The following is a 19,944-nucleotide window of genomic DNA, read 5'->3' on the forward strand; positions in this document are numbered from 1 at the left end:
CTGCCCTGACCAAAAGCAGTTAAGAAGGTATGTGGCTATCCCGGCACTCCTATCCTGCTCGCCATGCTCCTCCTGGTGTCCTCCTCCACAGCCCCTTGCTTGTCCCCCCCAGCACTCACCAGACATGGACTGATGCCGCGAGCGTGGCTGCTGGCTTCAAGAGTCCCTCCACCTGAGGAGCAGCTCGAGCCCTTTGGCAGTCGTTTCCTCTTGTGTTTCTCATCCTTGTTCTAAAAAGAAAAGTCCCAGTGAGATAGGTTTTCTATTGTTCTGTTTTGGAGTCCTGGGGTTGCCATGGTAGACTTGGCAAATGTGAGCGTTCACTGAGCGCCAGGCACTGTTGTGAGCACTTTTAATAAACACTTAATCCTGGGCCAGTCTGGTGGCGCAGCGGTTAAGTGCGCACATTCCGCCTTGGCGGCCCGGGGTTTGTCAGTTCGGATCCCGGGTGCGGTCATACACACTGCTTGGCACGCCATGCTGTGGTAGGCATCCCACATATAAAGTAGAGGAAGATGGGCACGGATGTTAGCTCAGGGCCAGTCTTTCTCAGCAAAAAGAGGAGGACTGGCAGCAGATGTTAGCTCAGGGCTAATCTTGATAAAAAAAAAAACAAAGAAACGCTTTATCCTTATAGTAACACTTAGAGATAAGTTAATGGCTCCAGCTTATAAAAACAGGAACTGGAAGCCCAAAAAGGTTAAGTAACTTAATCAGTGTCAAACAGCTGGTAAGAAGTGGAGTCAAGACTTGAATTCAGGAGTCTGCCTTCAGAACCTGAATTCTTGACCACTTGGCCATGCCGTAAGTACGTGAGTACGTAAGTACGTGAGACCTATTGAGTTCTCACTCTAAAAGCAGTTCATGGGTTCCATGTGGTCTTACAACAAGTCTTAGATCTTAACCCAAACTCCCTCCTGTCAAACTGGGAGGCAGGAGAGCAGGCCCTCCTCTTTCCGCTGTTGGCAGGAACTCAGCTTGCTCTCCAGCTGAGTCTGCCCCTGTCAGCCCTCATGGGCCTGTTGGTTGAGGAGAGGGAGTGGCTTCCCCCAAGTTCTAACTATTCAGCTTCTGCTTTCCACTTTGTCCTAGTCTTTAGTGGACCTCAGCAAGGGGAGATGAGATTTGGAGGGGGTGGAGGTCAGATGACTGGAGGATGGTCCCCCTGTCTGCAAGCCCCATGATGGGGAGGAGTAGCTAGGGGTTGGGAGAGAAACCAGTATCTCTCACCTGCTCTCCCGGTTATTTAACCTCTGCCTGGCTGAGCCGTGGGCAGGGCAGAGGGCTGTTCCTTATCCCACAAGTGGAGTTTAATTAGATTGTAATGGAAGAAAGAGATTTAATCCCCTCCTGTGAACCCTCCAGAATCTAGGTCCCCAGTCTTCTATAAGGCAGCATGCTCGGCTGACACGCCCGGCCTCCATGACCTTCTGATCCCTCCCAGCCCTGAAGACAGTAGCTTCCCTCTCTCCTTAGTAGTTCCCCCTCCCCAGACTCTGTTCTGCTACACACAGGAGGGCCCTCCTGTACCTGGCCTTTGCTCATGAGTCACTCCACCCTTCCCTGAAGCCCTTGGGGCTCAGGCTTTAGCCCGAAGCTGCCCCCTGAGGGCATACCCCCACCTTCTGGCCCTGTTCCAGCCTGAATCTGATAAAAGCTGAGGAACCTCTGCCTCAGAGAAGGGCGTCTGGGCCTATCGGGTGTTTTTTCCCCACCCTTTCAAGAGTTCGTGGATCCCCGATGGGGTCACAGACTCCAGGTTAGGAGTCTCTTGCCCTGCCCAGGGTGTCAGACCTTCGCTCAACCCAGGTTAGGACCCTGGTGTTGGGAAAGATCCGACGCTCCTTGATGGAGAGATGCCCCTTCCGTCCCACCCCCTGTCCACCTCCCTCGCTGGGCTTTGGAGGGGACGAACCCGAGTGGGCCACAGGGATCCCCGAGCGGGCAGCGCCCCCTGGTGCTCGCAGCAGGGACTGCGGTGAGGCGTGGAAGTAGGGGGCTAGGAACCGCGGAGGGTGCGCGACACGCGCGACCCTTCGGCCATACCATTCCCACCCCCTGTCTGCCCTTACAGAGTAGCTCTTGTGCGACAGGACAAGCGGGCAGCTGGGATTCTGCCCCCTCCCACACCCCCGAACCCGGGCGACTGCTCCCGGCCCGCAGAGGCCGGGCGGGGAGGAGCCGGGCCGGGGGCGGCCTGGCAGGAAGCAGCGCGTACTTTCCGCTGCAGAAGGAGCAGGTGGCTGCAGTGCGGGCCGGGGCCCCAGGCTTCCTGTGCGCGCCCGCCCGCTGCTGTTTCTCGTCGGAGCTCCTTGGGCCGCCCTGGCCGCCCGGCCTGGCCGCATGGCCCAGACCTCCGACGGCATATCCTCTGAGCTGCGAGGTAAGCGCTGCCCCTTCTCCCTTTCTTGGCTGGGAGGAAGCAGCGCGGCCCCCAAACCAGAGGCCCACTCAGAGGCCCGGGACGCTGGGCAAGCGGTTCTCTTTGCTCCTCCGGATGGCTTGATGGCCCCGAGATCCACTCCACTCCTTCCTTGCTGGCCCATAGATGAGCTCAGGCCCCTAGCCTGGTACAGACTGTGGGCATGAATTGACCTCCATGAGAGAACCAAAGTTACCCAGCAGGCTTCCCTTCCACAGGGGAGATCACCAGGTTCCTGTGGCCCAAGGAGGCGGAGTTGCTGCTGAAAACCTGGCTACCAGAGCGGGAGGGTGCTGATCGATGTCACGTCCTGGTATGGCAGGGGGCAGAGACTAGGAGGGCCTCTGCGGCCCGGACAGAAAGGGCCTCTTGTCTTGCCTGGGGTTTCAGACCCTCTCTCCCCCCAGGCACTGCTACGATGGAGAGCCTACCTGCTCCACACCTGCCTCCCCCTGAGAGTAAGTCCCAGGGCCTGGCTGCCACTCTTCTTGCCCTCCAGCAGCTTCCTGGATGAGAGCTGCATTTGCAGCATTGTCTGTCTTGTCCTTGAGGGCTCTGCCCTTCCAACAGCACTGGGGTCCCAGCAGCAAGCAAGACTGGAGTCTAGGCAGGTCTGGCTCTCAGCTCCAGGCTGCACAAAGGACTGGGCTCCTAGGAGGGTGGGACTTGGACCTTGGTCCCAGCTGATCCAGGTGCTCCATAGGTGGACTGCACATTCAGCTACCTGGAGGTACAGGCCATGGCGCTGCAGGAGACACCGCCTCAGGTGAGACCCCTAGTACCCCACTAGGGCCTGCAGCCTGGTCTTCACTTCCCCCTCCACCTGCCCCTACACATGGAGCCCAGCTCAGCTGCCCTCCCTCTCCAGGTCACTTTTGAGCTGGAGTCCCTACCTGAGCTGGTCCTGGAGTTTCCTGGCGTGGCTGCCCTGGAACAGCTGGCCCAGCATGTTGCTGTGGCTATCAAGAAGGTCTTCCCTCGCTCGACGCTTGGGTGAGGACTGGCAACTGCAGGGGGCTGGCAGGGAAGGAGGGCAGTGCAGGGATGCTCTGGATGACACAGCTGGGCTGCCTCCCATCCTAGGGGCTAGAAGTCCTTTGCCCCCTTCACCTTTATCTCCCTCCCCAGGAAACTATTCCGGAGGCCCACACCCTCCTCCATGCTGGCTCGGCTGGAGAGAAGCAGCCCCTCAGAGGCCACCTCACCCAGCAGCCCCTGTGGTAAGGGCTAAGGCAGGGCCACACAGGGCTTTCAGGCTACCCCCTCCTGTAGCCCCAGAGCCCTGGATTTGGAGATCTCCCAAACTGAACAGAGCCACTCAAGGCACAGCTACCACCCAGCTTGGGTCTGATCTTCCTCTATCTCTGACCTTTTGTCTCTCTCCTCCCCACACCCTCACCCTGTCATACCCCTGGCACCTCCCCAGGTGGCTTCTTGGAGACATACGAGGCTCTGTGTGACTACAATGGCTTCCCTTTCCGAGAGGAGATTCAGTGGGTGAGGGTAGGGCCCTCTCTGGAGGGCTCCGTAGACATCTGATCCCCCATGTACATTGAGTCCCTCCCTACCTCTTGTGGCCCCCAAGCCAGTTGGAGACTCTTTCTTCCCGTCCAGGATGTGGACACCATCTACCATCGTCAAGGCTGCCGCCATTTCAGCCTAGGAGACTTTGGTCATCTAGGCAGTCGGTAGGTGGCCTGCTAGGCCAAAGAAGGGAGGAAGATGCTGTGACCCACATTCCTAGGCCTCAGCCTCTCCATGGAGGGGCATGCTGGGCCTAGGACCTGGCTGGAGAGCCCTGAGCTCTGCCCCTGCCCCTTCTCCCGCCCAGGGACCTAGCCTTGAGTGTGGCTGCCCTGTCCTACAACCTGTGGTTCCGGTGCCTCTCCTGTGTGGATATGAAGCTGGTGAGAGTGTAGGGGCAGGGAGGGGCCAAGGTTTCGGGGTCCAGGTGCAGCCCACTGAGCCTCCACTCTGGTTCCCAGAGCCTTGAGGTCTCGGAACAGATTCTGCACATGATGAGTCAGTCGTCCCACCTGGAGGAGCTGGTGCTGGAGACCTGTGGCCTGAGGGGGTAAGGGGGCCAGGGTAGGGCTTGGGGGGAAGAGGCTAGGGGCTTGAGATTGGGAGCCTTGTGGCCTGGGGAGGAGTTAGGAATCCATAGTCAGAGTCTCATGCCTGGGGTCTGGTCCCCAGAGACTTTGTCCGGCGACTGGCCCAGGCACTGGCAGGGCACTCCAGCTCTGGGCTGCGGGAGCTCAGCCTAGCCGGGAATCTGCTGGATGACAGAGGTATGGCTGAGCTTGGGGAACTCCCGGGGGCTGGCACTGGAGATAGTGAGACCCACATGGCTGCCCCCATCCTCCAGGCGTGGCTGCCCTCAGCAGACACCTAGAACAACGTCCTGGAGCCCTGAGGAGACTCAACCTAGCGCAGACGGGGTTGACGCCCCGAGGTAGGCGGGGCCAAGGTGGGGTGGGGTGGGTGGAGCGGGAGGATGGGTCTGCCTAATTGCTGAGCCTCTCCCTCCTCCACCACCAGGAATGAGGGCTCTGGGCCGGGCACTGGCTTCCAATGCGGCCTTTGACTCTGTCCTGACCCACCTGGACCTTTCCGGAAACCCCGGGGCGCTGGGGGCCTCAGAGGACAATGGGGTGAGTGGCTGTCTTTAGGGGCAGTGATTGGGGGCGCCGCAGGCAGTGGAAGCTCTTGGTGAGGCGATCCCTGACTCCGGCCCTCCCACCTCCATCCTCCCGCCAGGGCCTCTATAGTTTCCTGAGCCGTCCTAATGTTCTGACGTTCTTGAATGTCGCAGGCACCGACACCGCCCTGGACACTGTGAGGGGGTGGTCAGTGGGGGGATGATTTGTAGGGCTGGTGTCCCGGCCTGAGGTCTAAGGGTAGACTGGAGGGTGGGGCGGGGCAAGGAGGGGCTCAGTCCTCTGGCCGGTGGAGCCCATACCCTCCTCCTGCAGCTCTTTGCAGCGCTGTCCCTTGGCTGCTGCGCCAGTCTCACCCACCTCGACGCTTCGAGGAACGTCTTCTCCCGCACGTAAGGAGGCGGGTCGGGGCAGGGGGAGACGCGGGAGCCGTCTCCCTGCTCCTGGAAGCCCACTTCTCCCGCTCCCCCACCCCAGGAAGTCCCGGGCTGCGCCCGCCGCGCTGCAACTCTTCCTCAGCCGTGCAGGGACGCTTCGGCACCTGGGCCTGGCGGGCTGCAAGCTGCCGGCCGACGCGCTCAGGTCAGTGTAGCTGTCCACAGCCACGCCCCTGCCTGTGCGGCTACATCCCAGGCCCTTCACCTCACCTTCAGCATCTCGCTCCGCTCCTATTTTACCCACAATCTCCCCGGCATATTGCCCCTTCTTCTTGGCGTTCGTTGGCGCCCTGGGGCCCCCTTTCCAAGCTCCTGCCACTCCCTGTGACATCCCCTCCCAGGGCCCTTTTGGAAGGCCTCGCGCTCAACACGCACATGGGTGACCTGCACCTGGACCTCAGCGCTTGTGAAGTGAGTACCCCAGCCCAGAAACATAGCAGCCAGTGGGCCCACACGTTGGGAGTGGGGCTCGAGGCGGGAGCGCAGGCTGCTTGCTGGGAGCCTGATCCTCCCCACCTGTGGCCTGTTGGCCTGAGCGTGCCCCACCTTCCACCTTCAGCTGCGCTCAGCGGGCGCTCAGGTGATACAAGACTTAGTGTGCGATGCTGGCGCAGTGAGCTCCCTGGACCTGGCGGATAACGGTGAGGCCACCGGAAAACCCATCCTCCCTCCATCCACCCAATTCCCATCCCACCCCATCCTCGCAGCCTCGCCTTTTATGTGACCCGAACTACCCCCAGGCTTCGGCTCAGACATGGTGACTCTGGTGCTAGCCATTGGGAGGAGTCGGTCCCTGAGACACGTGGCGCTTGGAAGGAACTTCAACGTCCGGTGCAAGTGAGCCCTCATCCCACTCCCAGGAGTCCCAGACAGCACCCCACCACCTGGGTCCCCCCTCCAACTGCGACCCCTGCCCACAGGGAGACCCTGGACGACGTCCTGCACCGGATTGTCCAGCTTATGCAGGATGACGACTGTGTGAGTTCACGGGACTATGCGGGATCCCCAGGCAATGGACCCCTGTGACCCCTCTGACTCCTGCTCTCTCAGACCCTGTGACCTGACGTCCTTGCTGACCCCTGACTCGAACCACAAATGGCTTTCTCTTAACCTCAGCCCCTGCAGTCTCTGTCCGTGGCTGAGTCGCGGCTGAAGCTGGGTGCTAGCGTCTTGCTCCGGGCCCTGGGCACCAATCCAAACCTGATGGCGCTGGATATCAGCGGCAACGCCATGGGGGACACGGGAGCCAAGATGCTGGCCAAGGCACTTCGGGTCAACACAAGACTCCGGTGGGCGGGGTCAGAGGGGTGGGACCAATGGGGGAGGAGGGCGTGGCATAGAGGGGCTTACTGGGCTAAGAGGCGGGGCTGAATGAGAAGGAGCAAATGGAATGGATCGGTGCACGGGGTAAATAGACAAGGCTAGTGGGTTGGGTGGGGCCTCTCGGAGCTCCGCCCCCGACTGAAGCCCGGCCCGGCCCAGGTCTGTAGTCTGGGACCGGAACCATACCTCTGCTCTGGGCCTGCTCGACGTGGCTCAGGCCCTAGAGCAGAACCGCAGCCTGAAGACCATGCCTCTGCCACTGAACGACGTGGCCCAGGCACAGCGCAGCCGCCCGGAACTGACAGCACGTGCAGTGCATCAGGTGGGGATCCCCTCTCCCCTCCCTTGCCCTGCCACATGCTGTGGCCCCCGCGCCCCCCCCCTTCTCAATATCTCTTGTTCCCAGATCCAAGCCTGTCTCTTGAGGAACAACCGCGCAGACCACGCCTCTCCTGACCGCACCTCCCGCCCACAGCCTCTAGGTCTTGTCTCGGACCCCTCTGAGCAGGTCAGTGGTACCTCCCTCAAGACAGAGCAGGGGGAGAGCTGTGGCATCTAGGAGCCTCCATGAATCTGAGAGTCTGACTTTCCTAGGGCCAGGGTGCCTGAATCCTGCTGTCCCAGACAAGTCCCTCTCCTTGGTCTGGAGAAGAGCCAACCCCTCCTGAAATAGCTCTCCCAAATAATACCCCTGGCTGCCTTTTTAAAGTATTTAAATAGTCTCTCCTGTTAAAGATGGAAGGTGTTTAAAAGTCCTCCCTCAATTTCCCCCCGTGATTGTAGCTCCATCTGTGTCTTCCCATTCACAAGGCTCCCCTCCCCTCTCCACTGACCGCTGTTGTGGCCCAACCCAGCAACTCTTTTTCTGGCTTCATCTCCCTCCACCACCTTGCCTTTGTGAGATGTTCCATCTCTCCATTCCCAAATCTCACTTCTCTCCCAGGCTCCAGAGCCCAGGCATCTCGACCCAGACATCCTGCAGGGGCTTCACATTCTATACATCTTCAAGTGATTTCGTCATCTCCCACAAACTCTTCTCTCTACCCTGGAGCTCAGTCTCACTGGTGCCCACACCCACCAAGTGCTGTGGAGAGTTTCAGGCCAGGTCTCTTGTGACCACACTGGAGCCCCCACAGTCCTCCTTGGTCCTGCCTTTGGACCACTTCTCAAACACACCATTCCTCACCTCCACCCCCACTATCCCTTGCTCCCCTGGTTTTTACTCCACGGCTCCTCACTCCCATTTCTCCCCACCCCTCAGTCTATCCTCTAGGGGGATGGTGAAAGGACTGAGCTAAAATACAGACATGACTAACAGCTCCTTTCCCTCCTATTCTGAACACTTAGAAAGTATATATAAAGTCCCTACAATAAAGCAAAGGAGACACTGCTTTCCCTCCTTGAACAGATAGGGTTCCTAAGTGGCTGGCCTGATCATATCAGCTTCAGGCCCTCACCCACTCAGTTGGAGACCCTGGGAAGGAGGCAGTAGGGTCTGGGGGTATTGGAAAGGGACCAGGCTGGGACTGATTCCTGATGCCCCCCCAGGAAGTGAACGAACTGTGTCAGTCGGTGCAGGAGCATGTGGAGCTGCTGGGCTGTGGGGCTGGACCCCAGGGTGAAGCTGCTGTGCACCAGGCCGAGGATGCCATCCAAAACGCCAACTTCTCTCTCAGTGTGAGCACCCCCTCCTGCTACAAAGACCCTTCCTCTCTTCCTCAGGTGTCAACTTACAACTCCTTTTCTTCCTTGGCCTCTAGATTCTCCCCATTCTCTATGAGGCTGGGAGCTCCCCAAGCCATCAATGGCAGCTGCGGCAGAAGCTGGAGGGCCTCCTGGGACAGGTGGGCGAGGTCTGCCGCCAGGACATTCAGGTGAGATGGTATCCTTGACCCAGCCCCACCTCCATATGCAGGTTTGACCCCTATCCCGTAGGCTTGACTGTCATATCCCATGAATCAATGTTCTGTGGGGGTAAGAGCCTCAAGCCAATCTATCTAGGCCCTAGCCACACTCTTACTATGCTCTGACCTCTGCCCAGGACTTTACTCAGGCCACACTGGACACAACAAGGAGCCTCTGCCCACAGATGCTGCAGGGACCTAGATGGAGGGAGCAGCTGGAGGGGGTCCTAGTGGGCTCAAGGGGCCTCCCAGAGCTTCTCCCAGAACACCTGCTGCAAGATGCCTTCACTAGGCTCAGGTAGGCCGGATGGGGCTGGGCTGGGCTAGACAGGACTGGGCAGAGACAGCACACTAACGTTTGCCCTCTCTTGCCCTCAGGGACATGCGGCTGTCAGTCACAGGGACCTTGGCAGAAAGCATTGTGGCTCAGGCTCTGGCGGGTCTGAGTGCAGCCCGGGATCGGCTGGTGAGGGGGAACTGTGCACTTGCACACTTGCATGCATGCACATGCACACACACACACGCACAGACAGAGTGACCTGGCTACTGCCTTGCAGGGGTTCTGTAATGTCTTCTGGGGTCATGTAGCCAGCTATTTCAGGGTTCCCTTAGGACCAATGGGACTATGGCTGAGGCCCTACCTGCCCATCTTTGGGGTGCCTGGTATTGCAGGTGGAGAGTCTGGCTCAGCAGGCAACAGTGGCAATGCCCCCTGCCATACCAGCACTGGATGGAGGTGAGCCCAGCCCCCTTGGGCCTGGGGAATTGGAAGGTCTTTTTTTCCCTGAGGAAGAGAAGGAAAAGGAGGAGGATAAAGAGGAGCAGAAGGTAGGTGGCCCCAGAAGTCTGGACCTAGAACCCTAGATCTTCCCATCTTGTTCTGGAGTATGGAAGGTGGAGAGGCAGCTCCCCTATCCCAAGCTGAGTTTGTGCCCTCCCCACCAGGACGCCAGCCCTCTACAGAAATGGCCTGAGTCCAGCCACTGCCTTCACCTGGTCTCATCCACTCACAGTGAGTCAGGGTCTCGGGGAAAGGGAGTTACTCAGGTTGGGCTGAGGCTCCATTAGACCTGGGAACCTGGACACATTCATTCAGCCCTGTACTGGGAACTCCCTTGACCCTTGACCTGGCCAGACCAGGACCCCCGTGCAACCTGCAAGGTTGGAGTCTGCTGTAGTCAATCAGCACGGAGCAGGACCTGAGCAGGGCTGGAACACTGTCTCCACTCGCTTCCCCCCGCCCCCTTCTCTACCCCCAGGACGCGCATGCTTGGCGGAGGTGCGGAGCCGCGCGTTGCTCGGGGCCGCGCTCAGCACCACGGACAGCGGCGGCGGGGGAGGGGCGGGCGGAGGGGCGGGCGGTGTAGCCGGGCCCCTCCCCGCGCCCTGGGCGGGTCCCCCGCCGCCCTAACGCCACCGCTGCCACCACCTCCTCGGGCTCGGCGCTTGGTGCTCTTCTGGTGCTCTTCCCTCAGGTGCTGCTGAGGAACCGGAGCCGGAGCCCGAGCTGGCGGCTCCGGGGGAAGATGCGGAGCCTCAGGCGGGGCCGTCCGCGCGCGGCTCTCCAAGCCCCGCCGCCCCAGGGCCCCCAGCCGGCCCGCTGCCTCGTATGGACCTTCCACCAGCTGGGCAGCCCCTGCGCCATCCGACCCGGGCCCGACCGCGACCGCGGCGCCAGCATCACCACCGCCCACCGCCGGGGGGCCCCCAGGTGAGCACCCTCCCCCTATTCTAGAGCTCGTGGAACTGGTGGTCGCAGGTGGCTCATTCGCTCCTCTTGGGAGATGGCAGCCAAGGAGGTGGGTTGTGGTGTCCCAAGACCTGGTGGTGCGGCCACGTCCTGGCCACCCCTACCCCAAGCCATGCCTACGCAGGGTCAAGGGTGTGTGGGTTCCATTGGGGGTGCGTCTGGGTAGGACTCTGTCTTGGGTTGGCCCGCCCGCTGCATGAGTGGATGTGTGAGAGAGGGTGTCCGTCTTATCCTCTGTCTCCCAGGGTTACTGAAAGATGCTGGGCCCCCTGGACTGCAGGGACAATCCTGCGTCTATTGCATGTGCCGCGGGTGTATATGTGGGGAGATGTATGTGTGGGCTGGGTAGTGGAGGGGGCAGCGGACACAGGGCGGAAGGGGGGGGTGGAGCTGGCTCGAGGCCCCCCAGAGGGTCTGACGCAGCAGCCGACGCTGCTGAGCCGGCAGCAGGCCGGGTGGGGTGGGGGTGGGGGGCACTGCAGGGAACTGTTTGGAGCAGAGGGGGTGACAAATGGGAACGTGTGACCCACGGGGCGCGTGGGTTCTACCCTGTTACATGACCAAGTGGTTCAGGGTGTGTAGGATACTCTGTGGGACAAGAATGAGTGTGGGCTGGGTGTGTGTGTCCAGGACCAACTTCAGGTGAGGGGGTATGTGAAATCAGCATCTCTGCCCACCAGCTGGACAGGGGAGAGCTTGTGTCAGCAGCCCCCTAGGGTCACCTCAGCTCCCAGGTCCTGAAGTTGCCCAGGCCAGGCTGCTGGACAAGGGAGGTGGAAAGAAGTCACGGTTACACTCAGCCCTGACCCTGTGGTGTCCCCCAGGTGCCCCCAGCCCTGCCGCAGGAAGGGAATGGGCTCAGTGCCCGCGTGGACGAGGGCGTGGAGGAATTCTTCTCCAAAAGGCTGATCCAGCAGGATCGCCTGTGAGTGAGGGGCAGTTGCAGGGGTGGGAGAGGGTGGGATGCTTCATGGGTCTTCCCACTCACTGCTGGCTATTCTCACAGCTGGGCCCCCGAGGAGGACCCAGCCACTGAGGGGGGTACCATCCCTGTCCCCCGTACACTGCGAAAGAAGCTGGGTACCCTCTTCGCCTTCAAGAAGCCTCGTTCAACTCGGGGGCCACGGCCTGATCTAGAGACCAGCCCTGGGGCAGCTCCCCGCACTCGAAAAACCACACTTGGGGACCTGCTGCGGCCACCAGCCCGTCCTGGCCGTGGTGAGGAGTCTGGTGGAGCCGAGGGGGGCACCAGCAGCCCTGACCCTGCCCGCAGGAGCCGGCCTCGCTACACTCGGGAAAGCAAGGCTTACTCGATGATACTGCTACCTGCTGAGGAGGAGGAGGCTACATTGGGTGCCAGATCTGACAAGGTGAGAACTGGTGACTGGGTGAGGGCTCTGCTGGAACTGAGGGCAGTGGGCTCTCTCCCCACTCAGGCATCTCTGTCCCCAGCGGCGGCCCCTGGAGCGGGGAGACACAGAGCTGGCCCCATCCTTTGAACAGCGGGTACAAGTGATGCTGCAGAGGATCGGCATGAGCAGAGGCAGCGGGAGTGCTGAAGGCAAGAGGAAGCAAGTGAGTTGGGAGGGACACAAGTGCAAAGTGAGGGGGCAGGTGACATGTGGTTTGTGGCAGTCTGTGGGTGACATATGTGACCAGGAGGAGACTCGTGACTTACAGACAAGTCTGTCAGTTCCACCCCTTCCCCCCACAGAGTCATCAGATTCAATCTTTCTTCCCTCTTGGCTTCTGTCCTGGCCCAGGCCACTGATATCTTGTCTTCAGAGCCGGAATGGTTCTTTCTCTGCAGATCTAACAGAAATCTGACCTTGTCACCTGCATTTGAAACAGCAAGTCCTCCAGGGGCTTCCTCTCCCGACATTGCCCTGACTCCTAACCCTGTTTCAAGGCCCTGTGGGGTCTCAGCCTGTCACTGCTTTCATCTTACTGCTCTCCACCCCTGGTGGCATCTCAGAGCCTCCACACATGTTCTTCTGTCTGGAGCTCCTCCCTGCCCCACATGCAGCCTCGCATCACCACCTGTGGATTACACTGGGTTCTTCCTCATCCATCCCTACATTTCCCTGTGGGCCTTCCCTGACTCTCTTCCGTGGCCACCCTGCTAATGCCACTCTCTGATCACAGTACCTAATGAGAACCACAGCCCTATGTACTATCCATTTAATAACTTTTCAGGAAAATAAGAAACACATATGAAGTGAACCTGAGCTTGAATTTAGAAACATTGAAGTGTAGAAAATGAATCAAAGAATTAAGAAATCACATTATCTGTGTGACATGCATGCATATAGATGTTTCTGTGTGTTAACTATTCACCATCCCAGACTGTGAGCTGTAAGAGGGCCAGGACTAGGTTTGCCATGTTCTTGTCTAGCCCACAGGGGGCACTTAGTGACAGTTATAAGAAAAAGAACGAACAAAAAGAAAAGGCTAGGGTGAGGGCAGGGCAGGACTGAGCTTGACATCCCTGTTTTCCTACAGAGCAAAGATGGAGAGATCAAGAAGGCCGGCTCAGATGGTAAGTGGGACCCCGGGATAGGGCAGTACATTTTTGGGGAGGGGGATGTCCTTAGAAATAATCCCCAAGGCACTTGCTTTCCTAGGGGTGGAGGGGGAGAGGCCGGGTTTTTCTTCCCCGCACCCCCAAGGTCTAGTGCCTGAGCCCCCAGCCCCACCTTGCAGGTGACATTATGGACAGTTCCACGGAGACCCCACCCATCTCAATCAAGTCCCGCACCCACTCTGTGTCTGCTGGTAAGCGAGGGCCACTGTGTGTGTTGGGGAACAAGCAGGAGAGGGGTCAGATCATTGGACAGGCTCACCTCCTACGTCTGGCCCAGGTCTTGGTTGACACCCTTCTCCCTGCAGACCCATCGTGCAGACCTGGTCCAGGAGGCCAGGGGCCTGAGTCTGCCACTTGGAAGACACTAGGGCAGCAGCTGAATGCAGAGCTCAGAGGCCGTGATTGGGGCCAACAGGATGGTCCAGGCCCCCCTTCCCCTTGTCCCAGTCCAAGACCCCGAAGAGCCAGCCCTTCCCCAGACAGCCTGGGCCTTCCAGAAGATCCTTGCTTGGGCCCCAGGAATGAAGGTAAGCAGGCACCATAGGCCCCCACTCTAATACTGGGCTGGGGACTAGAGGAGTCCCTGCTGGGAACTCAGCTCCTCTGGGGACCCTGAAGGTGGGAGGCAAGGGCTGGAGAGGGGGCAGCTGCTGGGATCATACCCTGATACCCTGGCCTCCCCCAGATGGCCAGCTGAGGCCGAGGCCTCACTCAGCAGGGCGGCGAGCAGTGTCTGTGCATGAGGACCAGCTCCAGGCCCCTGTTGGTGAGGGGAGACTCCTCCATTGTGTGCTTGAGTGGAGGAGAAGATGGGGGAGGGAGGGCTCCAGGGCTTCCTTCGTGGTTCTGGTCCTTGTAGCGGGTCACCAGTGATGTGAGGAGTCAAAAAACCAGGGAGCCAGAAGGCCAGGAGCAAGGGTCTGACAAGCCCTTTCTACTAGCCCTGGCTCCATCTCCAAAAAAGCAACCCCTGTCGGGTGGGAGGATGCAGGGGAAGAGGGATGCTCTAAAGCCAATAGTGTGAGGTGGGGGGAGGGCATTGGGGACAGGCAGCAAGCCCTTAGCAACCCACCCCATCTTTCTGTGTCTCTCAGAACGGCCCCTGCGGCTGCAGCGCTCCCCTGTCCTCAAGCGCAGGCCAAAGCTTGAGGCACCCCCATCTCCAAGCCTAGGTAAGAGGAGGCTGGGGCCAAGTGAGAGGGTGGCAGGACTGCTCAGTCCAGTCCTGACCCTTCCCGACTCCCCTTCTCCCTTTGCAGGATCTGGGCTTGGAGCTGAGCTTCTGCCCCAACAGCCTACAGAGCCCTCCAGCCCTGAGCAGAGCCCACCCTCCCCAGCCACAGACCAAAGAGGCGGCGGCCCCAAACCCTGACCCTCTCCTTTCCTGCCGCATGAGATTATTTTATTAAAAAACTCAAAGGAAACAGAGTGTGGAGCACTGTTTGTCCAACCCTAGGCATGAACCTGTGTGCACATATCCTCCCACGTACTCGCAGGACCCGTCACATCTGGGTTAGCTCAGACTCTGGCTGTGGCTCCATCAGAAAGTTCAAGGCCCAGGCAACGAGCTGTGGAAGGAGCCTGGGAAGAGAACCATGGCTGTAGGTCAATGGAGACTGGGACTGGTGACCAAGAGAGTGGGGGCAGCCCCAGGCACTCACCTGGCAGCTTGGACCTGGCTACAGAGGGAGGCGCAGGGTGGTTCGTACTCATATTGGAAGGCAGAACCATCACGATGCCTCTTTGGGGGATCCTAAAGGGGGGGTGTGGTGTCTGGACAGGGGCCAACAAAGACCCCTAACCCCAGCCAAGGCTACCTCAGTCCCACTCGCAGCTCCACCAAGGCCCACCCCATTCTACTCTCCAATTGTAGGGGGGCTATGCTCACCCAGGCAGCGCTGGACTCCAGGGCTCGCTTCGTGGTTCTTGTCCTTGGAGAGTGCTGCCAGTTCTTAGAGGGCAACCCTACCTCCTTGAACTCCAGGCTAGGTTTCTGGGCCCTGGTCACATGGGCCTGGTGTGGACTGTGGACATGGCCAAGGGGTGACAGACTTGGGGTACAGCTCAGGAGGGGGGAGTTGTGTACACGGCTGGGGTGTGGGGAATTGGGGGGCAGGGGGCCAGGGACTGAGCAGATGGCTGGTAGGGGCTGGGAGCTGCCCTTCTGTACTGGGTCTGGAGAAGCCAAGGACAGGGCAGGCAGAAGGCTGATGCTGGCACCACTCTCCTCTGAAAGCATGTGGACGGGTAAGGCAGGGATTCCTGGGGAGAAAGGGACTCACTGTGGGCAGAGCTCTCTCAGCTCAGACCAGCTGAATGGCCTGTGAGCTTAGGCAGGCCTGCAGGGACTGTGTTTACCACCCACCCGCCTGTGCATCCTTTCACAGCATCCTGCACAGCCTGGGCACCTAACTGATAGACAGCAGTGAGTGCTTGTGGCCTGAGAACCATCTTACCTGAGGAACTGGGTGAGGAAGAAGGAGAAGAAATCAGAGTCAGCGATAGGTCCTGCAGAGCTGGGTCTTGTGGGGGCAGCTCAGGGCCTGGGATTCAGGGCAGGCTTATCAGCATTGTAGGTGCTGGGCCCCCAGGTACTCCCCTCTTAGCCTCTCCAGTCCTTACCCTGTGCCCTTTCATCTGGGTCCAGAGAGCTCAGAATTCGCTGGTCATTCTCAGAAATGTGCAGCCATAGGCTGGGGACAGTGTACACAGCTTCTCCCTGTGGGACATGAACACTCAGCTTGGCCCTGGTCCAACTCCTCACCCAGATATTTCCCAAGGGAAGCCCCAGACTAACCATTGCCCTGCGGCGTGAGGTGGCCCAACGGGTGAGTGGGGGTGCTGTGCAAGGGCCTGCCAGCATCAGACAGCTCTCAGCCAGGCGCACTAGTGCCCCCTGATGCTCCTGGTCCTCCTGCACCTCATCCAGAAGTTGCGACAGTGAAAGGCCTGAGGACAGGGGACCAGGGGATGGGCCGAAGCTTAAAGAGGAAGAAGGGTAGTACAGGTGTGGAGGAGGGCTTATTAAGGAAGAAGGAGGTGATGGCTGGAGAGGTCGCTCTACAGGGAGTTAGGAACACTGGCCAACCCATAGAAGTACCTGCATTGGGGGAGGTGGACTCTGAAAGGTGCTCCCTACAGAAACAGAGGGGACAGGTCTGAGGAACAATCCTGAGGCCTGTCTACACAGACTTGCCATCCCCTGACCGAGCCACTCTTGGCCCCAGAGCCCAACCCCAGACTCACGCCAGGCAGTCATAGAGCTTTTTCTGCACATCCGGGTCCTGGTTGCTGGGAAAAAGAGGAAGGTAGTAGGCAGTCCGTGTTACTAAGGGCCCAAGCTCTCCCACCCAAAAGGCCTATGCCAACGCCAGCCAGGCACGGGTGAGGAGAACAGCTGGAGGGTGGAATCATCACTTACCAACCAGTCACCCGTTCCCGGGGCTGCTCCGTGGGAAGCAGGCTGAAGCGGTCCACCTGAAGGTAGAACTCCGCAGGCTGGAGAGTGAGTTCAGGGACGGGTCTCAGGAGTAGCGACGAAGAGTCAGGCCCAGTAACCCGCCCAAGCCAGCCTTACCACTCACCGCGCCGCCTTCGGCGACTTGGACTCTGACGTCGCAGTCCTGCAGCAGCAGCAGCCGACCTTCTGACCCTCGGAAGCCGAACTCCTTATCCTCCCTGCAGCGAGTGCCACCGTCACTGTCTAGCCTGCCTGAACACAGCCCCGCCCACCTTGGGCTCAGGCCTTGCGCCCTCCCGCTGGACTCCGAGCTCCCCGGGCCCCGGAGGACCTCTCTCACCAGTCCGAGGTGTTCACGGCTTCCCGCGTCACTAGGCATCGGACACTGTAGGTCCCGTCGGACACAAGCAGTGCGGCCCCCACGTCAGGGGTGTCAGGGGCGCGGGACGGGCCCGGGCCCTCGTCGTCCTGCAGAACCTGACAGCGGCGACCCGCGTCAATCCCACCGCCCTGGGGCCCCGCCCTGGTCTCCGGGCCCTGAAGCGGGTAGGCGGCTCACCTCGAGCAGTTGCCCCGCCCGCGGACTTGAGAGTGCCTCTGACCCCAGGACCAGCTCTCGAATCCAGGGCCGCAGAACAAGGGTCCCCAAACTTGCCATTCCCGCGGTAGCACCCAGCGGCGCACCACCGGCCCGGGTTTCCCGCGGTCGCCGCGGCCGCACCTCTCGTCGGAAGAGGAAGCGCAGGACGGCTGGGCGGGGCCTGAGGTTTGAGGCCCCGCCCCTGTACGTGCCCGCGCGTGCGCACGAGCGCGTCTAGTTCGAGAACTTGTGTGCCGGCTCCTGTTGTCTCGACTGGATGCTGGCCTTCTTACTCTTACCGGGGCATCTGTCCGAGCAGCGGCCTGGCGTTTGGGCTGTACGTCAAGACTCCCGGCAACGGCAGGAAGGGGCCAAGAGCTGGCTCGGATGGAGAGGGGAGGATGTGGGGCCTGAGGCTGCGGCTAAGGCTGGTCCGAGCGAGTTGGCTTGAAGCCAGTTCAATACCGTGTGACCCCGAGGGGTTCAGCAAATATTTATTATGACTCATCTACAATATGCGCGGTCTTGTAAGGCCGGTAGAAGTAACGGTACACAGCACTCAGTGTCACTTCCCTCACTCTCCTTTCGGATTGGCCGAGCCCCTCCCCCACACTCCGCGGCGCGCGGATCGTAGCGTAATGACGAAAGAGCACGAGAAGCCGTCCACCCCCATCTCCGTTTCCTAGGAAACGTGGACTCCGTGTTCCACTCTCCGTCGCTACCCACTTGACGTCATGGTCTGGATGGGAGGGCGGGGCAAGCGCTATCGCTAGGGGCGGGGCGGCGTGGGCCGGCCGGCCGGGCTGTGCACCTGCACCTCGGCGGGCCGCCTGGGGCACCGTCCCCGGCCCGCCCGGCCCCGCCATGGCCAGGCCACAGAGGACCCCAGCGCGCAGTCCCGACAGCATCGTCGAGGTGAAGAGCAAAGTAAGGGCCCCTCCGACCCCGGCTCCGTCCTCGACCCTAGGCGCTTCCAATTCCTTCATTCTCCCCTTCCTGGCTCCTTGGTCGCCACTACCTTTTTCTCTTCTCCATCCTCCACGTCCCATTCTCCAGCTTTTCTTCTCGCTTTCCCCTATCCATCCTCCTCCCTTCCACTGCCGGCCTCCAGAGTCCCTCTGTGGCCTGGGTACCTGGAGGGCGGGAGAAGACCTTGGACAGCGTCCCTTGTTCTGGTGCTGAGGTCTGGGCGTAAGGCTGCAGCTGTTGCAGCAGCCCTATCTTTCCTACGCCTGCCACCCGCAGACCTGTGGTGAGAAAGGGCGCGGGCTCCGTCCTAACCCCTCCGCTCCCCTCACCCCCTGCCTCCAGTTTGACGCCGAGTTCCGACGCTTCGCGCTGCCCCGCGCTTCGGTGAGCGGCTTCCAAGAGTTCTCGCGGTTGCTGCGTGCGGTGCACCAGATCCCGGGCCTGGACGTGCTGCTTGGCTATACGGATGCTCACGGCGACCTACTGCCCCTCACCAACGACGACAGCCTGCACCGTGCCCTGGCCAGCGGGCCCCCGCCGCTGCGCCTGCTAGTGCAGAAGCGGGGTGAGGAGGATGGGGTACAGTGGGCAGCCTCTGTGGGGTAGGGTGACAGAGCAGGTCTACGAGGGTTAGTCCATTCCCAGGGCGCCTAGGCTTTACCCTCTGCAGTCCTTGCCCTTGGCCTGACCTCCAAGTGGTAGGAAATAGCTAGAGTGCCCCTTTCCTCAGGCCTGGACCTGATGGAAAAGGGCCTAAGTGGGAGAGCAGGGTTTCTGATCTCAGCGCCCCCCTCTCCTGCAGCAGAAGCTGACTCCAGCGGCCTGGCCTTTGCCTCCAACTCTCTGCAGCGGCGAAAGAAAGGGCTCCTACTTCGACCAGTGGCACCCCTGCGCACCCGGCCTCCCCTGCTAATCAGCCTGCCCCAAGATTTCCGCCAGGTTTCTTCAGTGATTGATGTGGACCTACTGCCTGAGACCCACCGACGGGTGCGGCTACACAAGCATGGTTCTGACCGCCCCCTGGGTTTCTACATCCGAGATGGCATGAGTGTGCGTGTAGCTCCCCAGGGCCTGGAACGGGTTCCAGGCATATTCATCTCCCGCCTTGTACGAGGGGGCCTGGCTGAGAGTACAGGGCTGCTGGCGGTCAGTGATGAAATCCTCGAGGTCAATGGCATTGAGGTGGCTGGGAAGACTTTGGACCAAGTGACAGACATGATGGTTGCCAACAGCCACAACCTCATCGTCACTGTCAAGCCAGCTAATCAGCGCAATAATGTGATGCGTGGGGCATCTGGGCGTCTGACAGGGCCTTCCTCTGCTGGGTCTGGGCCTGCTGAGGCTGATAGTGATGATGACAGCAGTGATCTTGTCATTGAGAACCGCCAGCCTTCCTGTTCCAATGGGCTGTCTCAGGGGCCTCCATGCTGGGACCTGCGCCCAGGCCGCCTATTTCCTGGTGCCCGCAGCTCTCTGCCCTCCCTGGATGATCAGGAGCAGGCCAGCTCTGGCTGGGGGAGTAGCATGCGAGGAGATGGTAGTGGCTTCAGCCTCTGACAGGCAAGGATGCAGCTCCTTACCACTCTAGGCTTCTGGGACATGGCAGGGACTTCCCTAGTGGGGGTTTTTAGTTTGCTTACAGGGCCCTCTCAGTCTGGCGAACATTAAAGGTTTTCTACAAATGCAGTCATGGTCCTTCTGTGTCCCAGCCCTAGCCTCCTCCCTGATCCCACAATCTTGCTTTCTGCCCTGGATGTGAGGCAAGAGTGATAAAGGCAGCAGGGAGACCTTCCTGCAGTCAAGCAGCAGGAGGGCCACCAGGCTTGGCATTTCTAGGATAAGAAAAGCTCTTATG

General features: G+C 60.1%; 3 protein-coding genes across 5 annotated transcripts; 2 read left to right on the top strand and 1 right to left on the bottom strand.

The window, feature by feature from the left end:
• Positions 1 to 1,951: 1,951 nt before the first annotated feature.
• Positions 1,952 to 14,504, top strand: CARMIL2 (capping protein regulator and myosin 1 linker 2). Of its 2 annotated transcripts, XM_023637152.2 has the most exons (39): positions 1,960 to 2,383; positions 2,641 to 2,735; positions 2,830 to 2,880; positions 3,126 to 3,188; positions 3,291 to 3,415; positions 3,551 to 3,642; positions 3,849 to 3,919; positions 4,037 to 4,110; positions 4,254 to 4,329; positions 4,408 to 4,496; positions 4,619 to 4,713; positions 4,791 to 4,877; positions 4,964 to 5,076; positions 5,183 to 5,260; positions 5,398 to 5,474; positions 5,560 to 5,664; positions 5,861 to 5,930; positions 6,079 to 6,160; positions 6,260 to 6,356; positions 6,440 to 6,497; positions 6,636 to 6,808; positions 7,002 to 7,164; positions 7,249 to 7,350; positions 8,391 to 8,519; positions 8,603 to 8,716; positions 8,884 to 9,044; positions 9,125 to 9,212; positions 9,419 to 9,574; positions 9,692 to 9,758; positions 10,222 to 10,457; positions 11,321 to 11,421; positions 11,503 to 11,866; positions 11,949 to 12,071; positions 12,999 to 13,035; positions 13,200 to 13,271; positions 13,386 to 13,607; positions 13,766 to 13,846; positions 14,175 to 14,252; positions 14,340 to 14,504. In XM_023637152.2, exons 1-39 carry the CDS (start codon positions 2,344 to 2,346, stop codon positions 14,450 to 14,452), a joined length of 4,218 nt encoding a protein of 1,405 aa, XP_023492920.1. In that variant the 5' UTR covers positions 1,960 to 2,343; the 3' UTR covers positions 14,453 to 14,504. The 2 variants fall into 2 exon arrangements, with proteins under 2 accessions (XP_005608389.1, XP_023492920.1); XM_005608332.4 differs by lacking the exon at positions 13,766 to 13,846 and having other exon boundaries at positions 1,952 to 2,383.
• ACD (ACD shelterin complex subunit and telomerase recruitment factor) lies at positions 14,461 to 17,498 on the bottom strand. The gene is made up of 12 exons (XM_014738384.3): positions 17,100 to 17,498; positions 16,881 to 17,017; positions 16,665 to 16,758; positions 16,502 to 16,578; positions 16,327 to 16,371; positions 16,181 to 16,215; positions 15,878 to 16,029; positions 15,703 to 15,799; positions 15,537 to 15,623; positions 14,969 to 15,342; positions 14,742 to 14,833; positions 14,461 to 14,661 (listed from the first exon to the last, which is right to left on the bottom strand). Exons 1-12 carry the CDS (start codon positions 17,196 to 17,198, stop codon positions 14,583 to 14,585), a joined length of 1,368 nt encoding a protein of 455 aa, XP_014593870.1. The 5' UTR covers positions 17,199 to 17,498; the 3' UTR covers positions 14,461 to 14,582.
• Positions 17,499 to 17,723: 225 nt separating this feature from the next.
• Positions 17,724 to 19,775, top strand: PARD6A (par-6 family cell polarity regulator alpha). 2 transcript variants are annotated; one of them, XM_005608335.4, is made up of 3 exons: positions 17,724 to 18,047; positions 18,432 to 18,654; positions 18,895 to 19,775. In XM_005608335.4, exons 1-3 carry the CDS (start codon positions 17,985 to 17,987, stop codon positions 19,644 to 19,646), a joined length of 1,038 nt encoding a protein of 345 aa, XP_005608392.1. In that variant the 5' UTR covers positions 17,724 to 17,984; the 3' UTR covers positions 19,647 to 19,775. The 2 variants fall into 2 exon arrangements, with proteins under 2 accessions (XP_005608392.1, XP_001498063.1); XM_001498013.5 differs by having other exon boundaries at positions 17,833 to 18,047; positions 18,892 to 19,775.
• The last annotated feature ends 169 nt before the right edge of the window (positions 19,776 to 19,944 follow it).

Source organism: Equus caballus, chromosome 3, assembly GCF_041296265.1.
Source record: "Equus caballus isolate H_3958 breed thoroughbred chromosome 3, TB-T2T, whole genome shotgun sequence".
Classification (NCBI taxonomy): Eukaryota; Metazoa; Chordata; class Mammalia; order Perissodactyla; family Equidae; genus Equus; species Equus caballus.